The sequence below is a fragment of the Syngnathoides biaculeatus genome, chromosome 12, assembly GCF_019802595.1.
Source record: "Syngnathoides biaculeatus isolate LvHL_M chromosome 12, ASM1980259v1, whole genome shotgun sequence".
NCBI classification, from domain to species: domain Eukaryota; kingdom Metazoa; phylum Chordata; class Actinopteri; order Syngnathiformes; family Syngnathidae; genus Syngnathoides; species Syngnathoides biaculeatus.
This window is the reverse complement of record NC_084651.1, coordinates 1,264,945-1,287,285: the sequence shown is the minus strand read 5'-3', so window position 1 is coordinate 1,287,285 and position 22,341 is coordinate 1,264,945. Positions and strand designations below refer to the sequence as shown.

At 43.4% G+C, this 22,341-nt stretch overlaps 3 protein-coding genes across 11 annotated transcripts; 1 reads left to right on the top strand and 2 right to left on the bottom strand.

Moving 5' to 3' along the window:
- Positions 1-434: 434 nt before the first annotated feature.
- On the bottom strand, positions 435-2,835 carry mrpl57 (mitochondrial ribosomal protein L57). Of its 8 annotated transcripts, none has more exons than XM_061837604.1 (2): positions 2,721-2,835; positions 435-872 (listed from the first exon to the last, which is right to left on the bottom strand). In XM_061837604.1, the coding sequence occupies exon 2, from the start codon at positions 858-860 to the stop codon at positions 549-551; it is 312 nt and encodes a 103-aa protein (XP_061693588.1). In that variant the 5' UTR covers positions 861-872; positions 2,721-2,835; the 3' UTR covers positions 435-548. The 8 variants fall into 8 exon arrangements, with proteins under 8 accessions (XP_061693588.1, XP_061693589.1, XP_061693587.1 ...); XM_061837605.1 differs by having other exon boundaries at positions 435-868; positions 2,721-2,823; XM_061837603.1 differs by lacking the exon at positions 2,721-2,835 and adding an exon at positions 2,550-2,635.
- On the top strand, positions 2,789-12,051 carry LOC133509982 (cytochrome P450 3A40-like). 2 transcript variants are annotated; one of them, XM_061837592.1, is made up of 14 exons: positions 2,789-2,926; positions 3,037-3,210; positions 3,282-3,375; positions 3,449-3,501; positions 5,258-5,357; positions 5,974-6,087; positions 6,695-6,780; positions 7,033-7,175; positions 7,246-7,370; positions 8,318-8,402; positions 8,465-8,625; positions 8,828-9,054; positions 9,541-9,703; positions 9,792-12,051. In XM_061837592.1, the coding sequence occupies exons 2-14, from the start codon at positions 3,140-3,142 to the stop codon at positions 9,861-9,863; spliced, it is 1,494 nt and encodes a 497-aa protein (XP_061693576.1). In that variant the 5' UTR covers positions 2,789-2,926; positions 3,037-3,139; the 3' UTR covers positions 9,864-12,051. The 2 variants fall into 2 exon arrangements, with proteins under 2 accessions (XP_061693576.1, XP_061693577.1); XM_061837593.1 differs by having other exon boundaries at positions 2,791-2,926; positions 3,015-3,210.
- Positions 11,009-22,043, bottom strand: desi2 (desumoylating isopeptidase 2). The gene is made up of 5 exons (XM_061837597.1): positions 21,394-22,043; positions 16,382-16,454; positions 16,205-16,298; positions 14,212-14,353; positions 11,009-12,856 (listed from the first exon to the last, which is right to left on the bottom strand). The coding sequence occupies exons 1-5, from the start codon at positions 21,430-21,432 to the stop codon at positions 12,617-12,619; spliced, it is 588 nt and encodes a 195-aa protein (XP_061693581.1). The 5' UTR covers positions 21,433-22,043; the 3' UTR covers positions 11,009-12,616.
- Between the last annotated feature and the right edge of the window lie 298 nt (positions 22,044-22,341).

The window sequence follows — 22,341 nt, the reverse complement described above, 5'->3', positions numbered from 1 at the left end:
AGAACAGTTGTTCGGGATGCTAGCTCAGGATCTGGAAGAGAATTATGAATTATGACAGAACACTGTTGAGCTCACCTGCCTCGCAGTCAGGAGGTTGCGGGTTTGAACCTCAAGGTACAGCCCTTCAATAGAGCACAAGATGAATTCTGCAATGACAACATCCAAAAGGTGGCAACAAAGCGCTTACAGAGTGAACCTTAAACATCACCCGCATGTTCCATAAACGGCTGCATTTACCACCTTCGCACGAGATTCATCAAGACTTACGAGCACACTTCGACACAAAATGCTATCAAGGAAATTTTCCTTCCATTCACAATTTTTGTTCAAATTTGAAGAAAACCTGAGAAGTGGAGGGAAAATTCAAGTGTAGATTGCATAAATTAGGCCAAGGTGCCAGTTCACATCTTGAAAAAGAGACGAGCAAAAACCAGTTGCAGGATTTCAACTCGAGTTTTATATATGAATGATGACACAAACAGGTGGAGAACCGAACTGTACACAGACGGAGACGCGCTCGAAAGTATTTCCATGTCCAAACTCGAGCGTTAAGTGCACCAGTTCTTGGCCATTCTGAGTTGGGCCAGGTGATCGGTGATGGTCTTGTGCTGCGGGAAGTTGTTGAACTTGGCCTCCTTGATGCGCAGCCAGACGGCGGCGCGGCGTTCGGCGGCGCTTCCGGCCTCCTGCTGGGGCGTCACGTAGGGCCGGCTGATCCAGTACTCGTTCTCGGCCTCGCGCTCCAGGTGCTTCAGCATGTTGCGCTTCATCTGCCACGTGATGGGCCGCGGACGCCGGTGCTTGCCGATCCACTGCTTGCCCGGGATCCCCTTACGCAGCAGGGCCAGGGTGAGGAACATGGCGCACGCTGGCTTCGCAGATGCAGCGACGGGAAAAAGAAAAACAAAAAGAGATTCAGCTCACGGCGGCCGACGCCCGCGTCACTCACCGGCCCGGGCCGCGCGTTCGAAAGCCGCAATACGCTCAAAATCACAGACACCGTGTGCACTACGAGGATGGTGACCCGACATTACAATAGCTCACGGGCATATTTCATTGGTTCACCTGATTAATTGGCAGAAAATGGATTTCTCAAAATATAAGATACCTGCAATCAATCTATGAATACAACTGCTGTCATTTCATGAAATACAAGTATAGGCATTTTTTTAATTTTGACCTAATATTAAAGTGGTTTTAATTCATCTTTAAAATATAGACAAATATAATTAACCATCCCCCCCCAAAAAATACTACATTAATGCACCAAGTTTGGATGTAAAATATGAAAGGACTCTTAATCTATATACAAGCAAAATATTTTTTATAATTACCTTATATCCCAAAATAAACATCTTTTTATTTATTCAACTCACTAACTAACAATACCAAATACAAAAACAAACAATTCTTACTTACCAATTTTAATAACCAAACAGCCAACATAATGCAACTAATATGAATGTAAAATGTTTCAGGAGTTTTTTTCCCATTATAAAGATTGCAATTAGTAATTGACATACAAAATGGGTAAAGATACAAGGGGGCGTCAAAATTAATGCAACAACTTGAAATGTTAGGTATCATAGCATACCCTTAACTTGATTTGAGTTGGATTATTATACAGTGGCTATGCACTCAAACGTCTCGTACATCAAAAATGCTACTTAGAGGATTTACTGTACACTTGAAGGTTGTTAGATGGGGATACTTTGACCCTGGAACTGACTGAAATGTCATCCTTTTCCAAGGTTAGGAAATTTGGTTCAAAATCCAAACAAATCAGATGTTTCTTTGTGGTTTCCATTTTGAAAAATGACTCCCAGTCTTACGAAATTGAATAATTATAACAACAGCACAGCGTCACGTGTAACTTGATTGATGTATACGTACCCTACTTAATTCGACCTTCATTGTGTGACATTGAGTTGTTTATATTGCTCGTTTCGTGTACTTATTTATCAGGGTTTCTTTACACAAATTTACGGTGAGCTACCATTAGTTGGTACTTGCGAGCAAGCTAAACTGTAGGTCAGATGACAAGCGACATTTTCGTTGAAATAACACGTGACAATAAACGTGTGCACCTTACCTCACTTATTCGTAAACGAAATAGCTTCCCAAAAAAAAAGGGGGGGGTGGGGGGGAGACAAACTAGAAAGGAACAATTTGTGACAATTTAGGGGCGCCAAAGGATAAAATGTGCAATGGTAGCGAAGATCTACATCCGGGTTGTTCTACGGTGGGGCGGAAAGCTCAAACTTTATCAAGACCGTGTACTGGTGACAAAGATTTACATTAAAACATGCACAAGTGACAAAACTTATTTTAATACATATACTTATGTATAATTTATTATGGTGAGCTATAATAATTGTGTGGGTAAATGCGATGAGTTTTATTTGTTTTTACATTCGGGTTAGAATTATTCCACGGAAAAAGGCTTGCACCTAACCTCACTTATGAGAGACTGAATTTTCTTAAAGGTCAAAATTCGAGCTATTAAAGTTGAAGTTAATACAGTTAAAATATTCCAAATGGAAAAATACCCCATTAAAGGTGATAGACGCCTACTTCTGGGCATTACGGCGAGCCAGAAGGCTCAAACCTCATCGAGACAACATTTAATAAACGATAAATTATGACCAGTACAAGGGCTAAATAGCAAATGGAGTTGGAAGCGATATAAGTTTAAAAGTATGTCATTTCAACTGGCTCACACTATATGTAGGACTGCAATGGGAGTCAAATGAAGTCAGAACTCGAACGTGCTTGCGCGTTCAAATGAGGCGTGATCACTTGTTGACATTCATTCGATTCGTCGACGGCGCAAAATGGCCAACTAAAACTTTTCTGTAAGCGAAATAAGGTGGAAAAAGTGACCAAGTCCCACGAACAAAATCTGGCAACTGAGCCTCAACGAGACGTACGTACTTGTTAAAATCAATTTGATTGCAAGCTTGATTAAATACATTATTGACCCGGGGGGTGGCATGATGTGTGTTTGAATATAGATATTGTTAATAATCAAATTAGGAAGAGAGCTATTAAGTGACGTCATGTGCTGATCGGAGGTTGAAGGTATGGCGCAACACTTCCTTGTTTTCGCATTCACGCTTGAGAGTCCTCGACGAACACGATGTTGCCCTTTGACCTTTTTTCGGCCACAACCTGGACTTTAGTGGCTCTGTTTTTCACCTTGCTTTTACTGTGAGTACGTTTCACTTTATTTCTTTATTTGTGTTTGGTTTTCCCCCCGAGTGACTTTGTATGTTTTGTAGGTACGGCGTGTGGCCTTATGGCCGCTTCAAAAAGTTGGGAATTCCAGGCCCGACGCCCCTCCCCTTTATGGGCACGATGTGGCTTTTTAGAAAAGTCGGTCAGAAACTCCACTCGATGTTGTTTCGACCGCGTTGTACTCACCCAATGGCTTTTGGTTCTTTTTTAGGGCTTGTTAGCTGTTGACCGGGAGTGTCACGCCAAGTATGGAGACGCGTGGGGGTGAGTCACGACGCCCTGCAGCTTTCCTTACCCTTGACTCGCCACAAACCTGCAAAACCGCTCATTGGGTGTCAAGACGGCGACGGTGGGAGCTCACCGGAGGCAAAGGGTCAAAATGCCAAACGGTCAAATCAAATACATTTCCTTAGCCGCTTATCCTCACGAGGGTCACGGGTAGTGCTTGGGGCCTATCCCAGCCGTCGACGGGCAGGAGGCGGGCGGGGTACACCCTGAACCGGTCGCCAGCCGATCGCAGGGCACATTGAGACAAACAGCCGCACTCGCAATCACACCGACGGGGCAATTTAGAGTGTCCGATTAATGTTGCATGTTTTGGGGGATGTGGGAGGAGACCGGAGAAAACCCACACAGGCACGGGGAGAACGTGCAAAGTCCACACAGGCGGGGCCGGGATCGGACCCGAGTCCTCAGAACTGTGAGGCCGACGCTTTATCAGCTGCCCTCCCCCCACCCCCAAATCAAATCCAGTCCAGTAAAATTACTCAAAGTAAACAGATTCCCTGTCCATGTGACATGATTTAACAATATTCACGGTAGCTGTGCCTTTTTTTTTTTTTTTTTAAGACAACGTTAATAATAATAATTAAAAAAAATCAAACTGATCTTGTAGCTTTCTGATTTTATTGTCATTACTCATGACTTAATTTGTTTAGGTTAAAAAAATATCTAGCAACATTATGGCTTTTCCCTAGAAAAATGATGACTTGAACTCTGTGCGTGAATGACTTTTTTTCTCGTTTGTCGCGTATCTTTTATTTCCATTTTGCTCTTGTAACTTTCTTTCCTGTCTTGTCGTAACTCCAACTTTTATTGTGAGTTCAATTTCATTCATGTGACGTTCATTCCTTTTTTTGTCACTTTACTGTGTTACTTTTCTCTCCAAATTTTGTGACCTCATCGCCTCCTTTACAATGAAACTGAAGTGACGACGTTATATTTTCTTTAATATTGTTTTCACAATATTCTGTTTTTACTTTTATCCTCTGAATTTTCTCAGGACATGATGTATTTTTCCTCTATTCTTTATTTTTTTTTCTCGTAACTTTGCGACTTTGTCATCATGATGTTACAATTTTTTTTCCCATTTATTGTATTTTATTTTATTTTTTTTACATTTTTTCCCAATTTTACTCTGAGACAAAATCGGTCGCATTACATTTTCTCTTTTTTTTTTTTACATTTTTTCTCCCTATTGTCATCATTTTGGGGGTTGGGGACAGCTTTATTATCATAACTTTAATGTTATTTTGCCAAGTTTCTTATTTTCTTTTGCCAAAGGAGTACAACTTTAATCATGTAATTTTTTTTTTTCTCATAACTTGAAAACTTTTTTTGAAACATCACCACTTTAATCTCTCGATGTATGTCATCATGACGTTATTTTTCTCCTGTGACAAAAAAAAAAATTCTTGTTAGTATGACATTTTTTCCTCCCCATTTCAAATCTTTTTGGGGGTTTGGGTGCAACTTTATTATCTTAACTTTACTGTTATTTTGCCGTGATTTTTTTTTTTTAAATAGTTTTAGCCAAGTTTCTTATTTTCTTTTTCCAAAGGATTACAACTTTAATCCTGTAACTTTTTTTTTTCTTTCTCGTAACTTCACAACTTTTTTTTTGTAACATCGCCTGTTTAATCTCTTGACTTATTATTATTTTTAATGTTTCTTCTTTTTCTCCCGGTGACGTTCCAATTTTGCCCTCTCAAGGTCCGCGGTACCGTTTGTGCGCCCGCAGGTTGTTTGACGGCAGAACTCCGGTGCTGATGGTGACGGACCCCGAGATCATCAAGACGGTGATGGTGAAGGATTGCTACACGGTGTTCACCAACCGCAGGGTAAGGGGAAAAAAAAAATCACTATACACTGTACATATTTTTTATTTGGGGGGGCGGAGTTGAATCGAGGAACAGAAAAAGTTTCATTTTATTTGTATTTATTTTAAACTTGAAGATGTGGCAGTTTTTAGAGAATTTTAAGTTTCAACTTCTGAGGTTTTTTTTTTTTTTTTACTGTTTTCGCCACCTTGTTTCAGGTAACTTTCTTCATTTTTACCATTATTTCAAAAGAATATATCATATTTCTGCACATCTGAAGTTCTTGTTCCTTTCTTTTCGTACTTTGTTATTCCTGCTCAATAATTGCCAATCTCGTACGAGAGCTCCCTCTAGTGGTATGCAAATGAACCACTGAATTAGATGCAAACTGTTACATTGGCTTCATATTTTTTTTTTTTTTTAAAGATCCATTAAGAGTCCATTTGCTTTGTACAGTTTAGTTGCACGTCACTTTAAAGTATACAACTCATTTGTCTAAAATCTTTTCGAAGCGTGTTTTCCAGCATGTATCGGGTGCGACTATTCTTCAAGGCGTGCGCGCTCCACGCGCCGTTGTCGCGAATGTTTGAAAGCGCGCGTAACGACGACGGCGGCGTTGCGTTTCCTCGGCCCGCAGGACGCGCTCGTGCTGGGAGCGTTCGCCGACGCCATCACTTCCGTCAAAGACGAGCGATGGAAACGGATCCGCAGCTCCTTGTCGCCGTGCTTCACGAGCGGGAAGCTCAAGCAGGTCAGGATGCTTCCGGGACAAAAACACAAAAATGTTTCAACTCCATTTGTGGAACTTTGCTTTTTTTTTTTTTTTTTTTGTTTGTTTTTTCGTCCCAAAAGCCGCTACGTATTAATACCGGGAACGTTAAAATACGAGGCTAAAAGTCGTCATCCGTCCATTTTCTGAAGTGGTTGGCAGCCAATCGCAGCAATATGATAAGGACATAATTTGAATTTGTCTCACAGTTCTGAAGTCCCGGGTTCAATCCCGGACCCGCCTGTGTGGAGTTTGCATGTTCTCCCCGTGCCTGCGTGGTTTTTCCTCCGGTTTCCTCCCACATCCCCAAAAACACGCAACATTAATTGGAGACTCTAAATTGCCCCGTGGGTGTGATTGTGAGTGCGGCTGTTTGTCTCCACGTGCCCTGCGATTGGCTGGCGACCGGTTCAGGGTGTGCCTTGCTTCCTGCCCGTCGACAGCTGGGACAGGCTTCGGCACTCCCCGTGACCCTCGTGAGGATAAGCGGCAAAGCAAATAGATGGGATAGATATGAAGTTCTGAAAATGGCAAAATAATATCTATTTTTTTATTTGGACAAGGATGTTTGTGCTTTGTTGGCTGTAAGGTGTTCCCCCTGGTCACTCGTTCCGCGGAGCGACTGCTCCAGAGTTTGCGGGAAAAGGATCTGAGCCGACCCGTGGACATCAAACAGTGCGTACGCCTTCCGCGACTTTCATTTTGTTTTCCTGACTGTCTTTCCATAACTTCATACATTTAGGTTGGAATGTTAGGCTAGGTTTATTTTGGGAACTTTACGGCTCTGTCTTTAGAAGTTTGACTTTTCTTGCACTTTGTCGACCTTTCCGACTGTCCGATTATCTGCCGACGGTCCACTTTTGACTTTTTTTTTTTTTTTTTTTTAAATCTGCGAACCACGGCGACGTCCCGGCGCGCCCCCCCCAGATTCTTCGGGCCGTACAGTTTGGACGTGGTGACCAGCGCCTCCTTCAGCGTGGACACGGACTCCATCAACCGCCCGGACGACCCCGTCCTGGTCCACCTCCAGAAAATTTTGAACTTCAAACTTTGGCCGTTCATCCTTTTGCGTAGGTGTCCGTTCTGAACGTCGCGTCGCGTGAGCCTTTTTAATCGCGTTGGGTCTCTCTCGCTTCGCAGTGCTTTTTCCATTCCTCGTCAAGCTGTGCAAGTTGCTGGACGTCGACTTTGCGCCAAAGGCCAGCACCAATTTTTTCTTCAACATCATTAAGAAGTTTAAAGATCAGCATCAAGAGGACCAGCCGGTAAATTTCACAGCGTTTTCATTAAAAAAAAAAAAAAGATGTAATTCTACAACTTTATCCTCATAACATAACGTGGAAAAAAACTTGTAACTTTTGTACCCCGTTCACATAACTTTGTTTTCTTGTAACATTCCAGTTGTATTTTTCCAGCTTTATTCATGAAGCACTTTTAGATGAATGACTTATCTTATATTGTTATGTTTTTGTAATATTACGACTGTCCTTGGGATTTTCTCGTAATCTTTTTGCTCTTGTAACTTTACGGCATTCTCCTTAAATTTGAAACTTTAGTTGTATAACATTGACATTTTTAACATTTCATTTTTCTCGTAATATGGCTTGAGTGTCTTTCCTTCTTCTTTTTATGACATTTTGTGTTTTGACTCCAGCTTTTCTTTGTTTTAGTAATGCTGCCATTTGGGATTGTCATACTTTATTCTTCAACTTTAATACGTTCATTGCATGAGAGTTACTTTTTCTTTTTTTTTTTAATTATTTTTGTTTAATTCTTGGAACATTCCAGATCTCTTGTCATCAAGATTTTATTTTGGCAAGTCGACTACTTTTGATTACTGACTAATGATTTTTGACATTTTCGGGTCAATTTAGCAATTTTGCACCAATTTGTACATTACCCCCCACCCCCATCTTGGACTGCTTTGTAATTAAAACGTGCCAAAATGTCAGCTAATCCCGTATCTCGAGAGGCTGTCGGCGATGTAGTGATTCACGCAGCGGCCTGGACTCTGTTCACCTCTTTGCCCTACCCGCTGATAAATGACATGATGTAAAACGATAAAAAAAAAAAAAACGGAACTTTTGACCTCCCCGGTAACATGCGACGCTGGCAGCAGCAATATGCAGAGATACCGCCGTTGTCAGAGAGACGTTCATAACGGCACAACTGTAATAACGCCGCTAATAATGTGTCCAATGCGTGTGCGCAGAGTCAAGCAGACTTCCTGCAGGTGATGATCCAGCACGAGATCCCCGAGTCGGACATAAAGAGCGAACACGAGCAGCCGAGCAAAGGTAGGAGTTCGTCGTCGAGCGAGTCCCGAAAAGTCCAGTGAGACGCCGTCTGAACGTCGCAGGCCTGACGGAAAGGGAGATCCTGTCGCAGGCTCTCATTTTCATCTTTGGGGGTTTTGACACCACGTCCACCACGCTCACGTACGTGCTGTACAACATCGTCACCCACCCGGAGGCCGCGAGGAAGCTGCTGGAGGAGATCGACGCCAACCTTTCCGAAGATGTACACTTCACGCCGTTGTTGCATTTACTTTTGTTGTTGTTTATTCTTCACCAATTGCCTTCAGGGAGTTTGCCACAATTCAGTCAATTATCCTTTTGAGAGGTTGCCTTAAGGATTGGAGAAATGGCCACCATTTTCTGTTGAAATTCTTGGGACTCCGGAACATTGTGCATTTAAGCGAGTCTCCCGTCCGTGTCCCAAGGGCTCCATCTCATACGAGAGGCTGCAAGCCATGGAGTACCTGGACAACGTGATTAACGAGTCCTTGCGCGTCATCCCGCCGGCGCCTCGGCTGGAGCGCTTGTGCAAAAAGACCATCGAGGTCGGCGGCCTCACCATCCCCGAGGGGACCCTGGTCAACGTTCCCGTGACGGTGGTCCACAAGGACCCCCGCTATTGGAAGGACCCGGAAAGTTTCCGACCAGAAAGGCGAGTCCGCGTGTTTTTATCGATAATAGTGTCGTGTCGTGATTTCATAACGCCAAAGAAAGGAGAGCTCTCCTCCAGTCATAATTTCACCGACTACATCGCGTCATACCTCAAATTGTAGATTGCACGGTGGGGATTTTCCTGCTCTTTAATGAATTTGGCAATATCAACTTACATGGTTACATCAAAAACTGAAACCTTGTCTGCGAGTTTGTTAAAAGTCACCAATTTGGAGCAAATCAGATTGTTTCATAACTGAAATGAAGACACCCTGAGGGATTTCCTAGTGTGTAATCATTTTGGAAATAGAATTCCATCAAGACCATAAAGATAGACTAGTCACATAATTCAATTTAGTAATAAAAGTATGCCTCGCTGAGGGCTTGTATGATTACATAATTCAAAACAATGACCACTAGTAATAAAGTCATAAATCCCGCCATACCTCCAATGAAATTGTTCTACGTCACTGCCGTCCCGTCGCAGGTTCAGCAAAGACGGCGGCGACGAGGTGAACCCCTACGCCTACATGCCCTTCGGCCTGGGCCCCCGCAACTGCGTGGGGATGCGCTACGCTCTCCTCACGGTCAAGCTGGTCCTGGTCCGCCTTCTGCAGAGCTACAAAGTGGAGACGTGCGAGGAGACCGTCGTAAGACGTTTTTTTTTAGCTTCATTTGCATCGCGTCGCTTTTGTCGCTCTTGCTAACGTCTCGCGCTGTCGCTTCCCCTTTTTTTAGATTCCTCTGGAGTTTAACTGGAAGTTCCAGCCGGTCAAGCCCGTCAAATTCAAGTTCGTGCCCCGACGTTAGGCCGGAAAATGGCAAAAATATGCCTCAGTGTATTTGGGAAAAAAAAGGGTGTTTTTTTTTTAAAAAATAATTATTCCCTCAGTACACATCAAATCAAAAAGTTGAGTAGGAGAACGATAATCTATGCTGCAGTACTGGTAGAAGGCAGCATGGGGTCAGACAGCTCCTGTACTGTATTTTAAATCACATTTTCATATTATTCAACTGATGTATGCAAATTTAAAATACACATCTCATCTGACTCCACCCATAGTTGCACATTCTTCAGAGTTAATGAAAAGTATTTCAAACACTCCCAATGCACTTATTTTGTTCCACGTGTTGTGCTTTGGATAGCTCTAATACACTAAGTATACGTTCGAGCCCAAATTTAGCAATAAAGTAATTTTGGGGGGGGGGGGGGCTAGGAGGGATTAAGTGTCAAAAGAAATGAGTTTAAAGCTCAGTGGTCTTCGGTGTTCGAGTTTCATCGTATCCTGTTCGGACTGAAGGGATCCTGCGTGCCAGGCGTAGCAAAGCAGCCCCAAAACATGATTTGCCGGATTGCCTCCGGCACTCAGGGTGTCTTCAAAGTCTCAAGACCGTAAAACCGGCTAAGCGTGAACTGAGCTGTGCTGCCGGTGTCAAAGCCCGTTGGGTCTTTCAGACACCTTGCGCCCCCGAAACAGCTGCTGTTCCGTTTGGGGTTTTTAAACCTGGTGTATCTAGGAAAAACTGCAGTGAGATGCGTGCTCACTTGCAGTTTCATCGTGGCTGCGTCCAGCAGTGACGACAGGTCAGATTTGCAGCATTGAAGATATTGATTCAACACATGAAATCATTTCAATTCAAAACGCATTTGAGATGTCACCTGACCCAAAAACATTATAGAAGTCAATGTGCCCATGATCCAAATATTTTTAGCTTGACTTGGGAGATATTTCGGAGGAAATCATTGCAGTATACTTCACGCTGTAGCGTCGACAATCATGAGATTCCTTGCACAAATTCAAGACGCCCAGTCCCAGATGTAAGAAAGCAGTCCCAGGACATCAGCACACCTCCTACGTTTCAATCGCCGGGGATCAAAATATGGGGAATAAATGTCCAAACGGCTTGCCGTATGGAATGCACTTCACATACAAGAAAACAAAAACACCTTGTCAACAAGTTGCATTTTCTATTTAATTTCCATACAAAACTGCCACCGTGTGTTCATGCGGCGTAGCGACGACCGCATCGAAAAGCATAAAACCTGATAAGATTTTGAAGTTATTTTAAAATGATGACCAAAGACTTCTTGGGGTCCTGAGGTTTTTTTTTTTTTATAAACAGAAAAATACCAAACAAACATTTGTAGTAAAGCAGGAAAAGGCTGCGCACTCTCATCCATTTCAGACTTTGAATATCTGAATCAGATGTCAATGAAACATCCGATGCGTTGCTGTGCTAGTTAAAAAAAAAAAAAAATGCAAGATTTTTTTTTTTTTAAAGTTGGGTTGCTCTTCCTGGCGAGCCAGCTTGAAGGCACCACGGCAGTTTGCTGCTAGTAAGAAATAAGTCGCTCTCCCTCAGACTCAAAGTGACAAAAAATAATAAAGCGTTCAGTCTTTTAAAAAATGGAGAAAAAGACGTTTGGCTCGGTTACCTGTGACAGGCAGAAGCACCATTCAACCACTTGGTCGAGTCCTTTTACAGCTGGTGGGGGTGAAGACGGGAAATGGACCCTTTCGTAATGCTTGTGAACCGACAGGCAGGCTGCGCGATACTTCCAGGTGGCAGGAAAAAAAAAAAGGCTGCCTGCTGGTGACGAGAACTGAAACTGAAAGTGGAGGTCGATGGTGGAAGGCATTTTCTCACAGCTACGGTACCAAATTCTGGCCCACATTGTGGCTGGCTAACATCTCTACGGTGCGCCATCCATTTTGCCCTCAAAATTTTCTGTGGCAGTCATTTGAGCTTTTTAGTGAGGTAACAGACAAGTAGACCATCCACCATTGTCCAACAGATTCAAGTCCATTAGTATCAATAACCAAAAACGACCCCAATGTTTGGAAATTCATTAGTCAGTCCCTCACAGATCAATTAAGACTGAACTTCCATCTCATCTCTTTTTGAATCAAATTCCAGCCAATCTACCTTCCAAGCAATTTATGTCCTGACATCTTTTTGACTGCCGCTTCACACAACTACCAATTCAACTACGGCATTTGTAGAAAAGGCAAAAAAGCATCAGTGAAGCCATTCGGGCTGTTTGCCGAGTTATTATTTTGCCACTTCATGTTTGTGGTGGATGTCAGACAATGAGGGCAATGAGGGGCTGATGAGAAATTTCGTCAGCCGAAATTAAACAGGATGAAAGCAATAAAAAAAAAAAAAAAAAAAAACATAAATCGTATGTAATTAGGCGGAACAAAACACAGGACGGCTAAATTTCATAAGCGTTTCCATGACATGTCACGGTCACATTCTGTCTTGTCTGACACTCATTTCGTCCCCTGATCCAACGTGAGGGATCCGGTCGGGAGGGAACATCCCTGCATCCGTGGCAAACCGCGAGCCGGACCTCAGCGGTGACGGCGGCATGACAAAAACAGCGTGAGAAAACACCCAGGCTTGAATGTGGGGATAAATAGCGGCCAAAGTCCCACATTTCGTGCCAACCCAGCTGCCGTGGCCGCCGGGAACGTAGAATAAACGTTCTGTTAATGCTCGCGCCGCCCGGAAGCACGTGCGATGTCGCGCCGAAACGTCCGAAAGCGGCGAGGGCTTTTCTACCGCCGCGGCTGGTGGCGGGACGAGGACGGCGCCACGGCCGCCAGCGAGGCGGAGGCGACGGCGTCCTCCGCCTCCTCCGGCTCGCTGGCGCCGGCGTGCAGCTCCTGGCTGACGCTGGATTGCAGGGCGGCCGGCGTCAGCCACTCTTTGGGCAGGCAGCTCTGGAGGAAGGGCACGCACGAGCTGAAGTAGGCCAGCCGGTTCACCCAGCGGGGGATCTCGCGGCCGCACAGGATCTGGACGACGGCGAGGACGAGGAAGAAGAGCCCATGAGTAGAGAAAAATGATCATGAACAATGAACGGAAAGTGAAAGTGAGTTGCCTTGAGTTACAGAACCAAAACACTGCTATCATCTTTCCCGTGTGAAATTGATGAAAAATACAAAGAAAAAAAAAAAAAAAAAAACAGCAACAAATAAATGAGAAAAATATCACTAAACAGTATTGTATTTTGTAAAAATAATGACACTGGAAAGAATTAAACAGTTGGTGTATCGGTTGCGTCAGGAAGGGCACACGGTGTAAAAACTGTGCCAAACATGGGCGTTCATCTGAGGTGTTGTGAGGGAGGACGTTAAGAGAGGAAGATGCACGGGATAGCCTTAGATGGAAAAAGATGACACCCTGTGGCGACCCCTAACGGGACAAGCCGAAAGAAAAAGACGACAGCGACGAAGTATCGCGATAATTCAATGGGCTGCTATTGTTAGTGTGCGCCAACGCCATCAGGGGGCAGTGTAATTTGTGTTGAGGTCAAAATGGACAATTAATAATAGCCAATCACAACGCAGAAAACGCCACACGCTGAATTCAAAATTGTGGCACCGTCAGCTACCCGTTTGTGAAAACACGATTTTTTTTCAGTTCAAGACAAGACGAAATGATGCTCACGTCACTTATATTACGGTGCTTTCAACAAATATTGTAAAAAAAAAAAAAGCTGTTTGCATCACTTCTCCACTACCACATTGAAAGCGCCCAAGCATGTGTGTGTGTGTGTGTGTGTGTGTACGCCTGGTCTTGTATCGTTACACTTAATCCCCATCTCAGCGTTGGCATTAACTGTAAGACTCCCCCCTCATTAGTCGGGGCAGGATAAAACGATTTGGACCTCATTCACTCACACACACACACGTCACTGGCTGTATTGGACAAGCAATCATTTGCCTTCTTTAATTTCAATATTTTCTTGGAATGGACCATGATGTAAATTTACATGGTCCTTTTGTTGTATTACTTTTAAGTACAATTGAAAGGGGGGTGGGGGTGGGGGGGGGGGCAAAGCCAAAAATGGATGGACGTTACGAGCCTCCAGCTCAGATCTTGGTGCAGCCCAACATTACTTAAAAATTTGCGCTGCAGCGTGGGCGCAAACGACCAACCGCAATCTTGTGAGGGTTCGCCTGACTTTCTTCCGTTTCCGTTATTTACAAACGGGAAATTGGATTTCGATCCAAAACGGATTATGTACAACCTCGCTGCATTAACTGAACAAGTGGCACGTTCAGCTCTTTGTTTTACCGGAGTGAACTAATTACGTGGAATGCCAAGCAAGCCACCCACCACAACAGCACGTCTGCGTGTGTCATACCTCTGAGAGCGCCGAGGAAAAGTGGTTGCAGTTCTTGTGCATGAGGTGGTAGGCGTTGCCTTTGTATTCCTTGCCCATTTCCTCCACGATGCGCTCCACGTCGTCCTCGGTGAAGTCGGTGCTGCCCAGGACGATGGCTTCTCTGCGCACGCACACACACACACACACACACACATAACTGATCATTATTCACACTTATGCCAACAATGCTGAATTAAAACATGTACCATCCTCTCAGGGTGGACATCAACAGCCAACTACAGTGATGCCTCGGTTCTCGACCACAAACCGTTCCAGAAAGCGGTTCAATAAGTGAGTTGTTGGAAAACCGAATCGATGTTTCCCATTACAATGAATGGAAAAAGAAATAATGCGTTCCAAGCCTGAAAAATTTGGCTTTTTAAAGCATTTTTTAGCTTTTCCTGATAATAAACTGTATAGTAGAAATACATGTATAGTTTCAATACTTTATATGATAAAATAATTTAACAAATATATATAAATTTTTTTGCTTAAAATATATGCTTTAGTAGTAGAGTACGCTAGGCTGCGAGCGCATTGCCGTATCTGTAGCAACTCTGCCCCAAGCCTTGTAAATCTTTTTTATTAATAAAAGTGCAAAATAACTTTACAAACAAGCAACTTGCCTTCTTTGGAGCCATCATTGGGGGTTAATACGGTCGTCCTCCATAAGAAGAAAAAAAAAAACAAGTCACTACCAGGACACGTCTGTGTACAGAGGCTGCGTTATACAGAATAACAAAAGTGCGCTGGTTGCGCCGTGCACGTTATTTCATTTCCGGATTTTTTTTTCCGGGGGGCGTTCGAATTGACAATAACAAAGCGCGTCGTGGGTGGGTCAGCTGCTTGCGCCGCACGCATTGTTATTTCAGGGTTTTTTTTGGCGGCGTGGGGATTCACAACAAAGCGCGTCGTGGGTCAGCTGGTCTGGCCGCGCGCTATATGTTATTTATGGGTTTTGTGGGGGCGTTCGAGTACTGATTTTCTTTCGAAAACAGAAGCCCAAAAAATCTCGAAATTTTCGTTCGACAACAGATTTATTTGTTTGAAAACGGGTAAGTTCGAGAACCGAGGCTTTACTGTACGATAACAATAATAATAAAAAAAAAAGTATATACAGTATGTTTTAATTATTTGAAAAAATTGATAAAAATAATTAAAATATACATGAAATGCACCAGACAGTGCGCCCAGTGTGCATGTATTTGTATTTGCAGTATATCGACATCTTTTTGGCACCAATGAATATCAAGTTTTGTTGTAGAATGGCCCAATTAAAAAAATAAAACAAAACACAAGGACGTCATCGGAATTTTCTCTTAAAGGGTCAATTACTTGCAATGTAACTCGAGGACTAAATCAAACATTTTCATTGTGGATATTGATGACTCAATCCGAGCAGACGTTGCATACTGAAAAACGTTTTGCTACATTTTTTTTTTATTATTCATATTATCCAGGCTCTTGTTATTGCATTGTAAATGCTTTTATGTTCACGATCCTTATTATTTATTCATCACCAAGGAACACAATACAATGAAATGACTTTAGATGGACAAAAGACAAAACCGTTGGGGCGTGACCGTCACGCTTCCGTGTGGCACTGCGGAATTTCCTGACCCGTACTCACCTCTGACACCACCTCGGAAAATGGAAAATTTCCCAGATGACTTCCAAATGTCACAATAGCAGCGAAAGTAAAAGCTAAACACATGCGCAGAACTGAAGTCTCACGAGGAACGCCGAGAATTGAACGTTATAATTTTGTGCAACATTAGTGGTGCGTTTTCCCCTGGAAGTGTCAAGTCCCTCTGTGTTTATTTGATTTACATGGTTCAGTAGGCAGCAAAGATGTGCGCTTGTCTGTCCAACACCGCCGGGCACATCAAATAGAGCACAAGTAATGGCACACGCACAATGTGGGGTGATCGTGAGAATGGGGGGCGGGGGGGAAGACTTTTGAAGGACTTACTTGAATTTAAAAGTGTCACCCAGTTCAGTGGCATCACCCGGCGTGATTTCAAAGATTCCTGAGAAGGGGTACGGGTGTCCCCCGTAGGCAAACTCTATTAGAAAAATGAATCAAAGCGTATATTTTAGCGAGGCTTTCAGTAGCGGGGCACAGAACGGCGCCGTGAGATGAGCTCACCTCGGCCGTAGATCTCGATCCCTGAGTGGAAGACGCCAATGCCGAGCGTGCTGGTGAACTCGTTGATCCAGTACTGAGGGTGAAACCCCCCCCCCCCCAAAAAAAAGGTTAGACAAAGCACTCCTATCATTCAAGTTGTTACTACTGTAGTTTCATCATTGCCGCAAAGAGGGAAAAGATCTGCCAAGTTTGTAATTGCAGACCAGATCCTAAAGCATCAACACCATACACTGAGCATGTACACAACGCTGCTCTTAGTTTGTAGTTAAACTACCGTAATTCTCGGCCTAACAGAGCGCACCTGTTTATAAGCCTCACCCAGTACATTTGTCAAGGAAATACCATTTGGTACATACATACGCCGCCGCTGTGGAAAAGCCGCAAGTGCCCACATTGAAACAAAAGATAATTACAAAGAAAAACTGTTTAACGCTAACAGGGCCGGTTTAAAAAAAAAAAAAAACATACTGGTAAAAGTCACTGAAACACGGCAGTAACACGCTAGCACAGCGCTAACATGGCCGGACCAGTAAAAGTCACTTCCTTGAGTGCACCCTTGCAGCCGTTAGAAAAAAATGCACAAATTAACCACATCAGCGCATAAACCGCAGGGTTGAAAGCGTGTGAAAAAAGTCGCGGCTTATAGGCCGGAAATTACGGTATATAAGACAAACAAACTACATCCACACAAGGCTCATTAACTGTGTGAGCTAGCATACTAGCCTAAATAACATGCTAGCACAAGCTGACGTAACCACACGTGGACAAATATGCGCGCAGGCACATTTCACAAACGCTATTAACTCATCCAATCACCTTTTTGCATTTACGCACAAAAATAAATGCAAGGGAATAAAGGAAAATCGTAACTTCAAAATAAGCCAAGTGCTATTAGTAGCCGAAACATACTTTCACTTTTGACGGCGCACATTTTAGGCCCACCCACAATACAGGACATGTAAAATCAGATGGGAACAAATGCTATAAATGAATGATATCAAACAACAAAATCAAGAATTCACCAGATGGCGCCAAAGAAATACTTGCATAGATTTGACTTGTGCACAAAAACAGTGACAAGACAAAAGATTTACGGCAAATAACAGAAGAGGTGGTGAGTCACACCCTGAATCCGAATGCTTTACCGATCCCAAGGAATAGAATAGAAACAAAAGTGCTTTTTTCACCCAAATGTGGTTTTTTTTTTTTTCAATGCTTCAGCCAGGCAAAATGTTTTGACAGTCTTAAGAATATTCACATGGTTTCCGCTGAGCTAGTCATGTGAAAATACTTTGAAGTAAAATGTTTTTCGAAATCCACATGACATCTTGTCTATGTGGCAGTAAGAAAAAAAAAACAGCTAAATGTTAAAAAAAAAAAAAAAAAAAACGTAATGAAGTTAGTCTCAAATCAGGAAAATGACTTTCATGTAAAAATGGCTGAAAGCCGTTTATATGCCTCCGCCACACTTTAACGGTCGAGCGTTTGAAAACGGAGCCCTCAGTGGCAAGCGCATTTGGAGCCCAGACGACCCACAAAAGAACTGCTGCTTGGATCCTCCTCGCGCTCGCTGGTGACATAAGAGTCTTATCTCAGAGCTTGTTAAAACCTGCCGTCTGAAAGACACAATGCGGTTATGTGTGTGTGTGTGTGTGTGTCTTTATCAGAAGACTCGTCGCGCAGAAATCCGGTAAAAGTTTTTACACCAAAGCCCACACAGCAGTACAGACGATGTCTAAAGATGATTGAAAATGCTGTGGAGTTCATTTAAATATACAAAAACAAAAAGAAATAAATTTGAGACTGGGGGAAAAAAAAATCATTTTAAAGCACCAAACGTATCCATTTATCTATGAATTTTAGCATGAAATATGCGGAATGGTAGGAAAAAAAATGGGAATTTGTGGAATGTGAAAAATCGTAATTAATGATTCTGTTAGCTGCAAAGAGATGACACCCCCCCCAAAAAAAAAATACAAGCTAAGGTACCATAGTATATAGTTATTTTTATGACGTTACAAATATTGTAGCGTGAGATTGATTTGAATACATAAAATGCGCGGCTCGTGAGACATTGCACTAAAAAGCACTCAACGGCGCCAAACAGGAAACGCACTCAGCGGAGATGAGAGGAACCCGGCAGCGGTCGCGCTTTTATGCCGAACTCTAACAGTGCTGTGATGATCCCGAGTCATGTGACGCACTATTGATCCTCCAATGGACAGGATGAATGAGCCACTCGAGGAGACGTTTTCCCCGGGAGGCGCCGAACTCCGCGCCAGGCGACGCCGCTCGCCTGAAATTTCACATTTTAATTTGGGCATTCTTTCATGCAATTACAACCAAAAGGAGGAGAAATACTGGACTTAAAACAGTAAACAGCTCCTGAGAAAGTTCACTCAGGTCATGAGCTAAATCATTTTCAATGAAGCGACGCGCTAGTGTGAAATGACAGCATGACATCGTCACGGTGCGACGACGCGTCAGGCGCCAATGAACTTGGCCCAGTAAAGGACGTCTTTCTTTTCTTGAATCTTCTTTCAACAAATATTGAATCATAGAAAGCAGTTTGAGCAGTTGTCTAATATCCTCCCAGGGAACTAAATTATGAATAGAAACGAGTGCGTTGTAAATAAATGCTGGAACAGCTTTAGAGCAAGTTTCAGCCTTTAGTCAGTTAAATATCCGTGTACTACTAGGAAGCTCTTTCCTCACTAGTAGGCACGCTACCTAGGACTACTAGTAACAAATAACAAAAATTGGACTAAATATGTGCCACCAGGATTTTAATTTGAAATCCCGCAGAAAATAGGATTTAAATATGAAATGTAAGGAGATCACATTTTCAGTAGTTGTATTTCAGTGTAACTTTTCAATGTTACCAATTCAACCGGCTACAATTCGCTGTCTAAAATTCACCGTCTGTGCCACCAGGCAGGGTTACTTCAGGTCGGAACCGAACAGCCAGCCAATCGCAGTTGGGTTTTCTTAGTCACGTGACGTCACATACTAAGAAAGTGTAACTGGATTGGCTGGTGGTGAATTTTAGACAGCGAATTGTAGCAACTATTGAAAATGTGATCACTTTACATTTTAAATTCAAATCCTGGTGGCACATATTTTTCACACCGACGCGGCAATTTAGAATCTCCAATTAATGCTGCATGTTTTTGGGATGTGGGAGGAAGCGGAGTGCCCACCCGGAGAAAAGCCACACAGGCACGGGGAGAACATGCAAACTCCACACAGGAGGGATTTGAACCCGGGTCGCAGAATTGTCAGGGAGACGCTCTAACCAGTCGGCCTCCGCGCCACCCCATTTAGAGTCTAAACCACAAAATACTTTTTTACTGCGCAGATGTGTAGAATGGCCACACTTGATACGTTCGGTGTGGATACCGTACCGAAAAATCTGTATGAACACAAAACACACAAAAAGGACACAGTAGACGAGACACCACCAACACCCTTGTCGGCAGATGTAACGCCAGGCACAAGGGCAGCGTGACCACTCAGTGGCATCCCAAAACAAAGAACCCCGCGTAACACCCGCCACAGAACACTCCCCTTGCATGTCAATCAATGATTCATCAATACTTGAGAGTCTGGCTCACCCCCCACCTCCTTTTGCACGGTGACAAGACGAGACGCTTACCTTATCCTAGGAGGAAACGAGTCGCTGCTTTTAATAACGCTGTTTTTTGACGTCCCCACGTATCTATCAAAAGCTCCATTCGCATTCATTTTTACGTTTTGATTCCTCTTCTGGACCCAGAATAATTCAAATCGTGTCGATGCTCGAGTGATCGTATGTTTCTGGACTCTGTTAAAAGTAGCACAGATGTTCGCATGACGCTAGTGGATGTCCATAAGACAAAAAAAAAGCTTGAAGTGCCTCAAATTTGGAGACGGGAGAACAGACAACGAAGAATATTGTGCTTAGAATAAAGTTGAGTGGGAGAGGTAAAAGTTCATATGAAATCGATATCACGTACTTTCACCAAAATGTGGTTGAGTCTTGAACGTAATCAATAATAAAGTGGGGTTCACTCACCAGAATATCAACACATAGAGTAAGTTTCATTCGGCTTGTCCCTTTCGGGGTGGCCACAGCGTGTCATCTCAGATGAACGCGCATACATGTTTGGCACAATTTTTACGCCGGATGCCCTTCCTGACGCAACCCTTCCCAGGGAGTGGAGGCCCCGGTGGGATACGAACCCGCAACTCCTGGTTTACCAAACCAGTGCTCTGACCACTGAGCTACGGGGCCTCAATATCAACAAACAGAGTAAAGATACAATAGAGACGTCAAAGAGGTTTACGCAATTTAGAAGAGGGAGGTGTTTTCAGGGACATTTGGCCATTTAATCTCACCGTTTTCCAGACAAAGTTTTCTTCTTGCACAGAGAAAAATTGGACCCTTCACCCGGGAAAAAAGTTCGGCAACTGATCCAAAACAAACAAAAATGTTAATATTTTAAAACGTCTTTTTTTGTTGTTTTTTTTTTTTATATATAGATGCTTTTTCAGGTCTCATTTGACTTGTGTCTGCTAAAATTGATTTTAGATTTAGTAAGCCTAGCAATTTACTTAGTATGACTGTCAAAATGTTCTTGGTAAAAACAAAATCAAAAACAAACAAAAGAATATTTATGTGGATGTAAATTCAGAGTCGTCCATGTCATGGTAATTTACAAAGGTTTAATGGAGGTGACTGGCCTTTAAGGTTGTCTAATGTCTTTTCTGGACAGTATTTCTTTTATTTAATATTGAAACTGCAATTGAAACTCCCGATTATTATGGGACACTGTTAAGTGTCCAAGAAGGATATTTTAAAAGTATCCTGAGAACTGTGTTACCACCACATAAATATATCATTTTTTCTTTTGCCATAAACGAATGGTTCGGGGGGAACTTGTAAGGGTTTATCACCCATTTGTTAATCGTCAAACAGGTGACATTTGCGTTTTGAAAACAGATTTTTATTTGGACAAAAGACGTTACTTTACCATATCGTAGACGTTGAGAATGATCGGTTCGTTGGCCATCCCAGTGTGGAGCGTCGCCTTCTTCCAGGCAAGCCGGCGGCGGTGGTGCTTCTTCGGCGAGGTCCTGCTCCACCTCCTTCCTCCTTCCTCCTCCTCCTTCCTCCCAGTGCGAGAGCTTCCAAAAATAACCGGCAACCCTCCGCGTCAGACTTGAATACTTTCACCGCACACGGTCGGGGGGCGAGAAACGCTTGACGGGCTGCGAGGCGTCCGACATCTGACGGCCAAGCTTTTGTCAGCCCCCCCCCCCCCCACTGGAGCTCGTCCAAAAAAAAAAAAAAGAAGAGAGAGCAGCTCGGCTGACGAGAACCCGGCGACGCCAAAAACAAAAAGAAGACTTAAAACGTCCTCTGGCTGTGGGGAAAAGGAGTTTACGAGAGGCAGGGATAAAAAAAAAAACGACATACAAAACGTTGCGTAAAATGACGTCGTGTTGTCGCCCCGACACCAAAGCGGAGCTCCCTCCTGGGGTGGGTTGCTAGCTAACGTGGGGACGGCCAACCAAACAGGAAGACTCGGCGGGAAGGCGAAAAAAAAAATGCAACGCGAGTGAGAGTGGGCGAGCGCACCATCGAGCGATGAGCGCCGCGCTCCATTAGTTGACCTTCAAATGTCGAAGGGGGCTCTGGGTAATGTAGTTGATTAGTCAAAGGACCTCAGGCCAGTTCGGCAGAAACGTGGACTAACACTTTATTAGAGGCTTTTTTTTTAACGTTCACGTTTATATGGTGTACACTGTATTTGGATTATGTGGGGGTTTTTTTTGTCAATATAGAATTAAATGTTATTAAAATGAAAAAAGGGCAGGCAGCACGGTGGAGGCTCAGCTGGAAAGCGTTGGCCCTCACAGTTCTGAGGTCCCGGGTTCAATGCTGGCCTCACCTGTGTGGAGTTTGCATGTTCTCCCCG

Excerpts from the sequence above, each read along its gene's own strand:
- mrpl57 (XM_061837598.1), bottom strand. The coding sequence starts at position 1,914 with ATGAAGGTCGAATTAAGTAGG. Across the intron at positions 873-1,893 it reads TGAAGGTCGAATTAAGTAGG|CCAGCGTGCGCCATGTTCCT; the intron begins GTACGTATACAT and ends GCATCTGCGAAG.
- LOC133509982 (XM_061837592.1), top strand. The coding sequence starts at position 3,140 with ATGTTGCCCTTTGACCTTTTTTCGGCCACAACCTGGACTTTAGTGGCT. Across the intron at positions 3,211-3,281 it reads TTTTTCACCTTGCTTTTACT|GTACGGCGTGTGGCCTTATG; the intron begins GTGAGTACGTTT and ends TATGTTTTGTAG. Across the intron at positions 8,626-8,827 it reads ACGCCAACCTTTCCGAAGAT|GGCTCCATCTCATACGAGAG; the intron begins GTACACTTCACG and ends CCGTGTCCCAAG.
- desi2 (XM_061837597.1), bottom strand. The coding sequence starts at position 21,432 with ATGGCCAACGAACCGATCATTCTCAACGTCTACGATATG. Across the intron at positions 14,354-16,204 it reads GGTGACACTTTTAAATTCAA|AGAAGCCATCGTCCTGGGCA; the intron begins GTAAGTCCTTCA and ends GTGCGTGCGCAG. Across the intron at positions 12,857-14,211 it reads TTTCCTCGGCGCTCTCAGAG|ATCCTGTGCGGCCGCGAGAT; the intron begins GTATGACACACG and ends GCCGTCGTCCAG.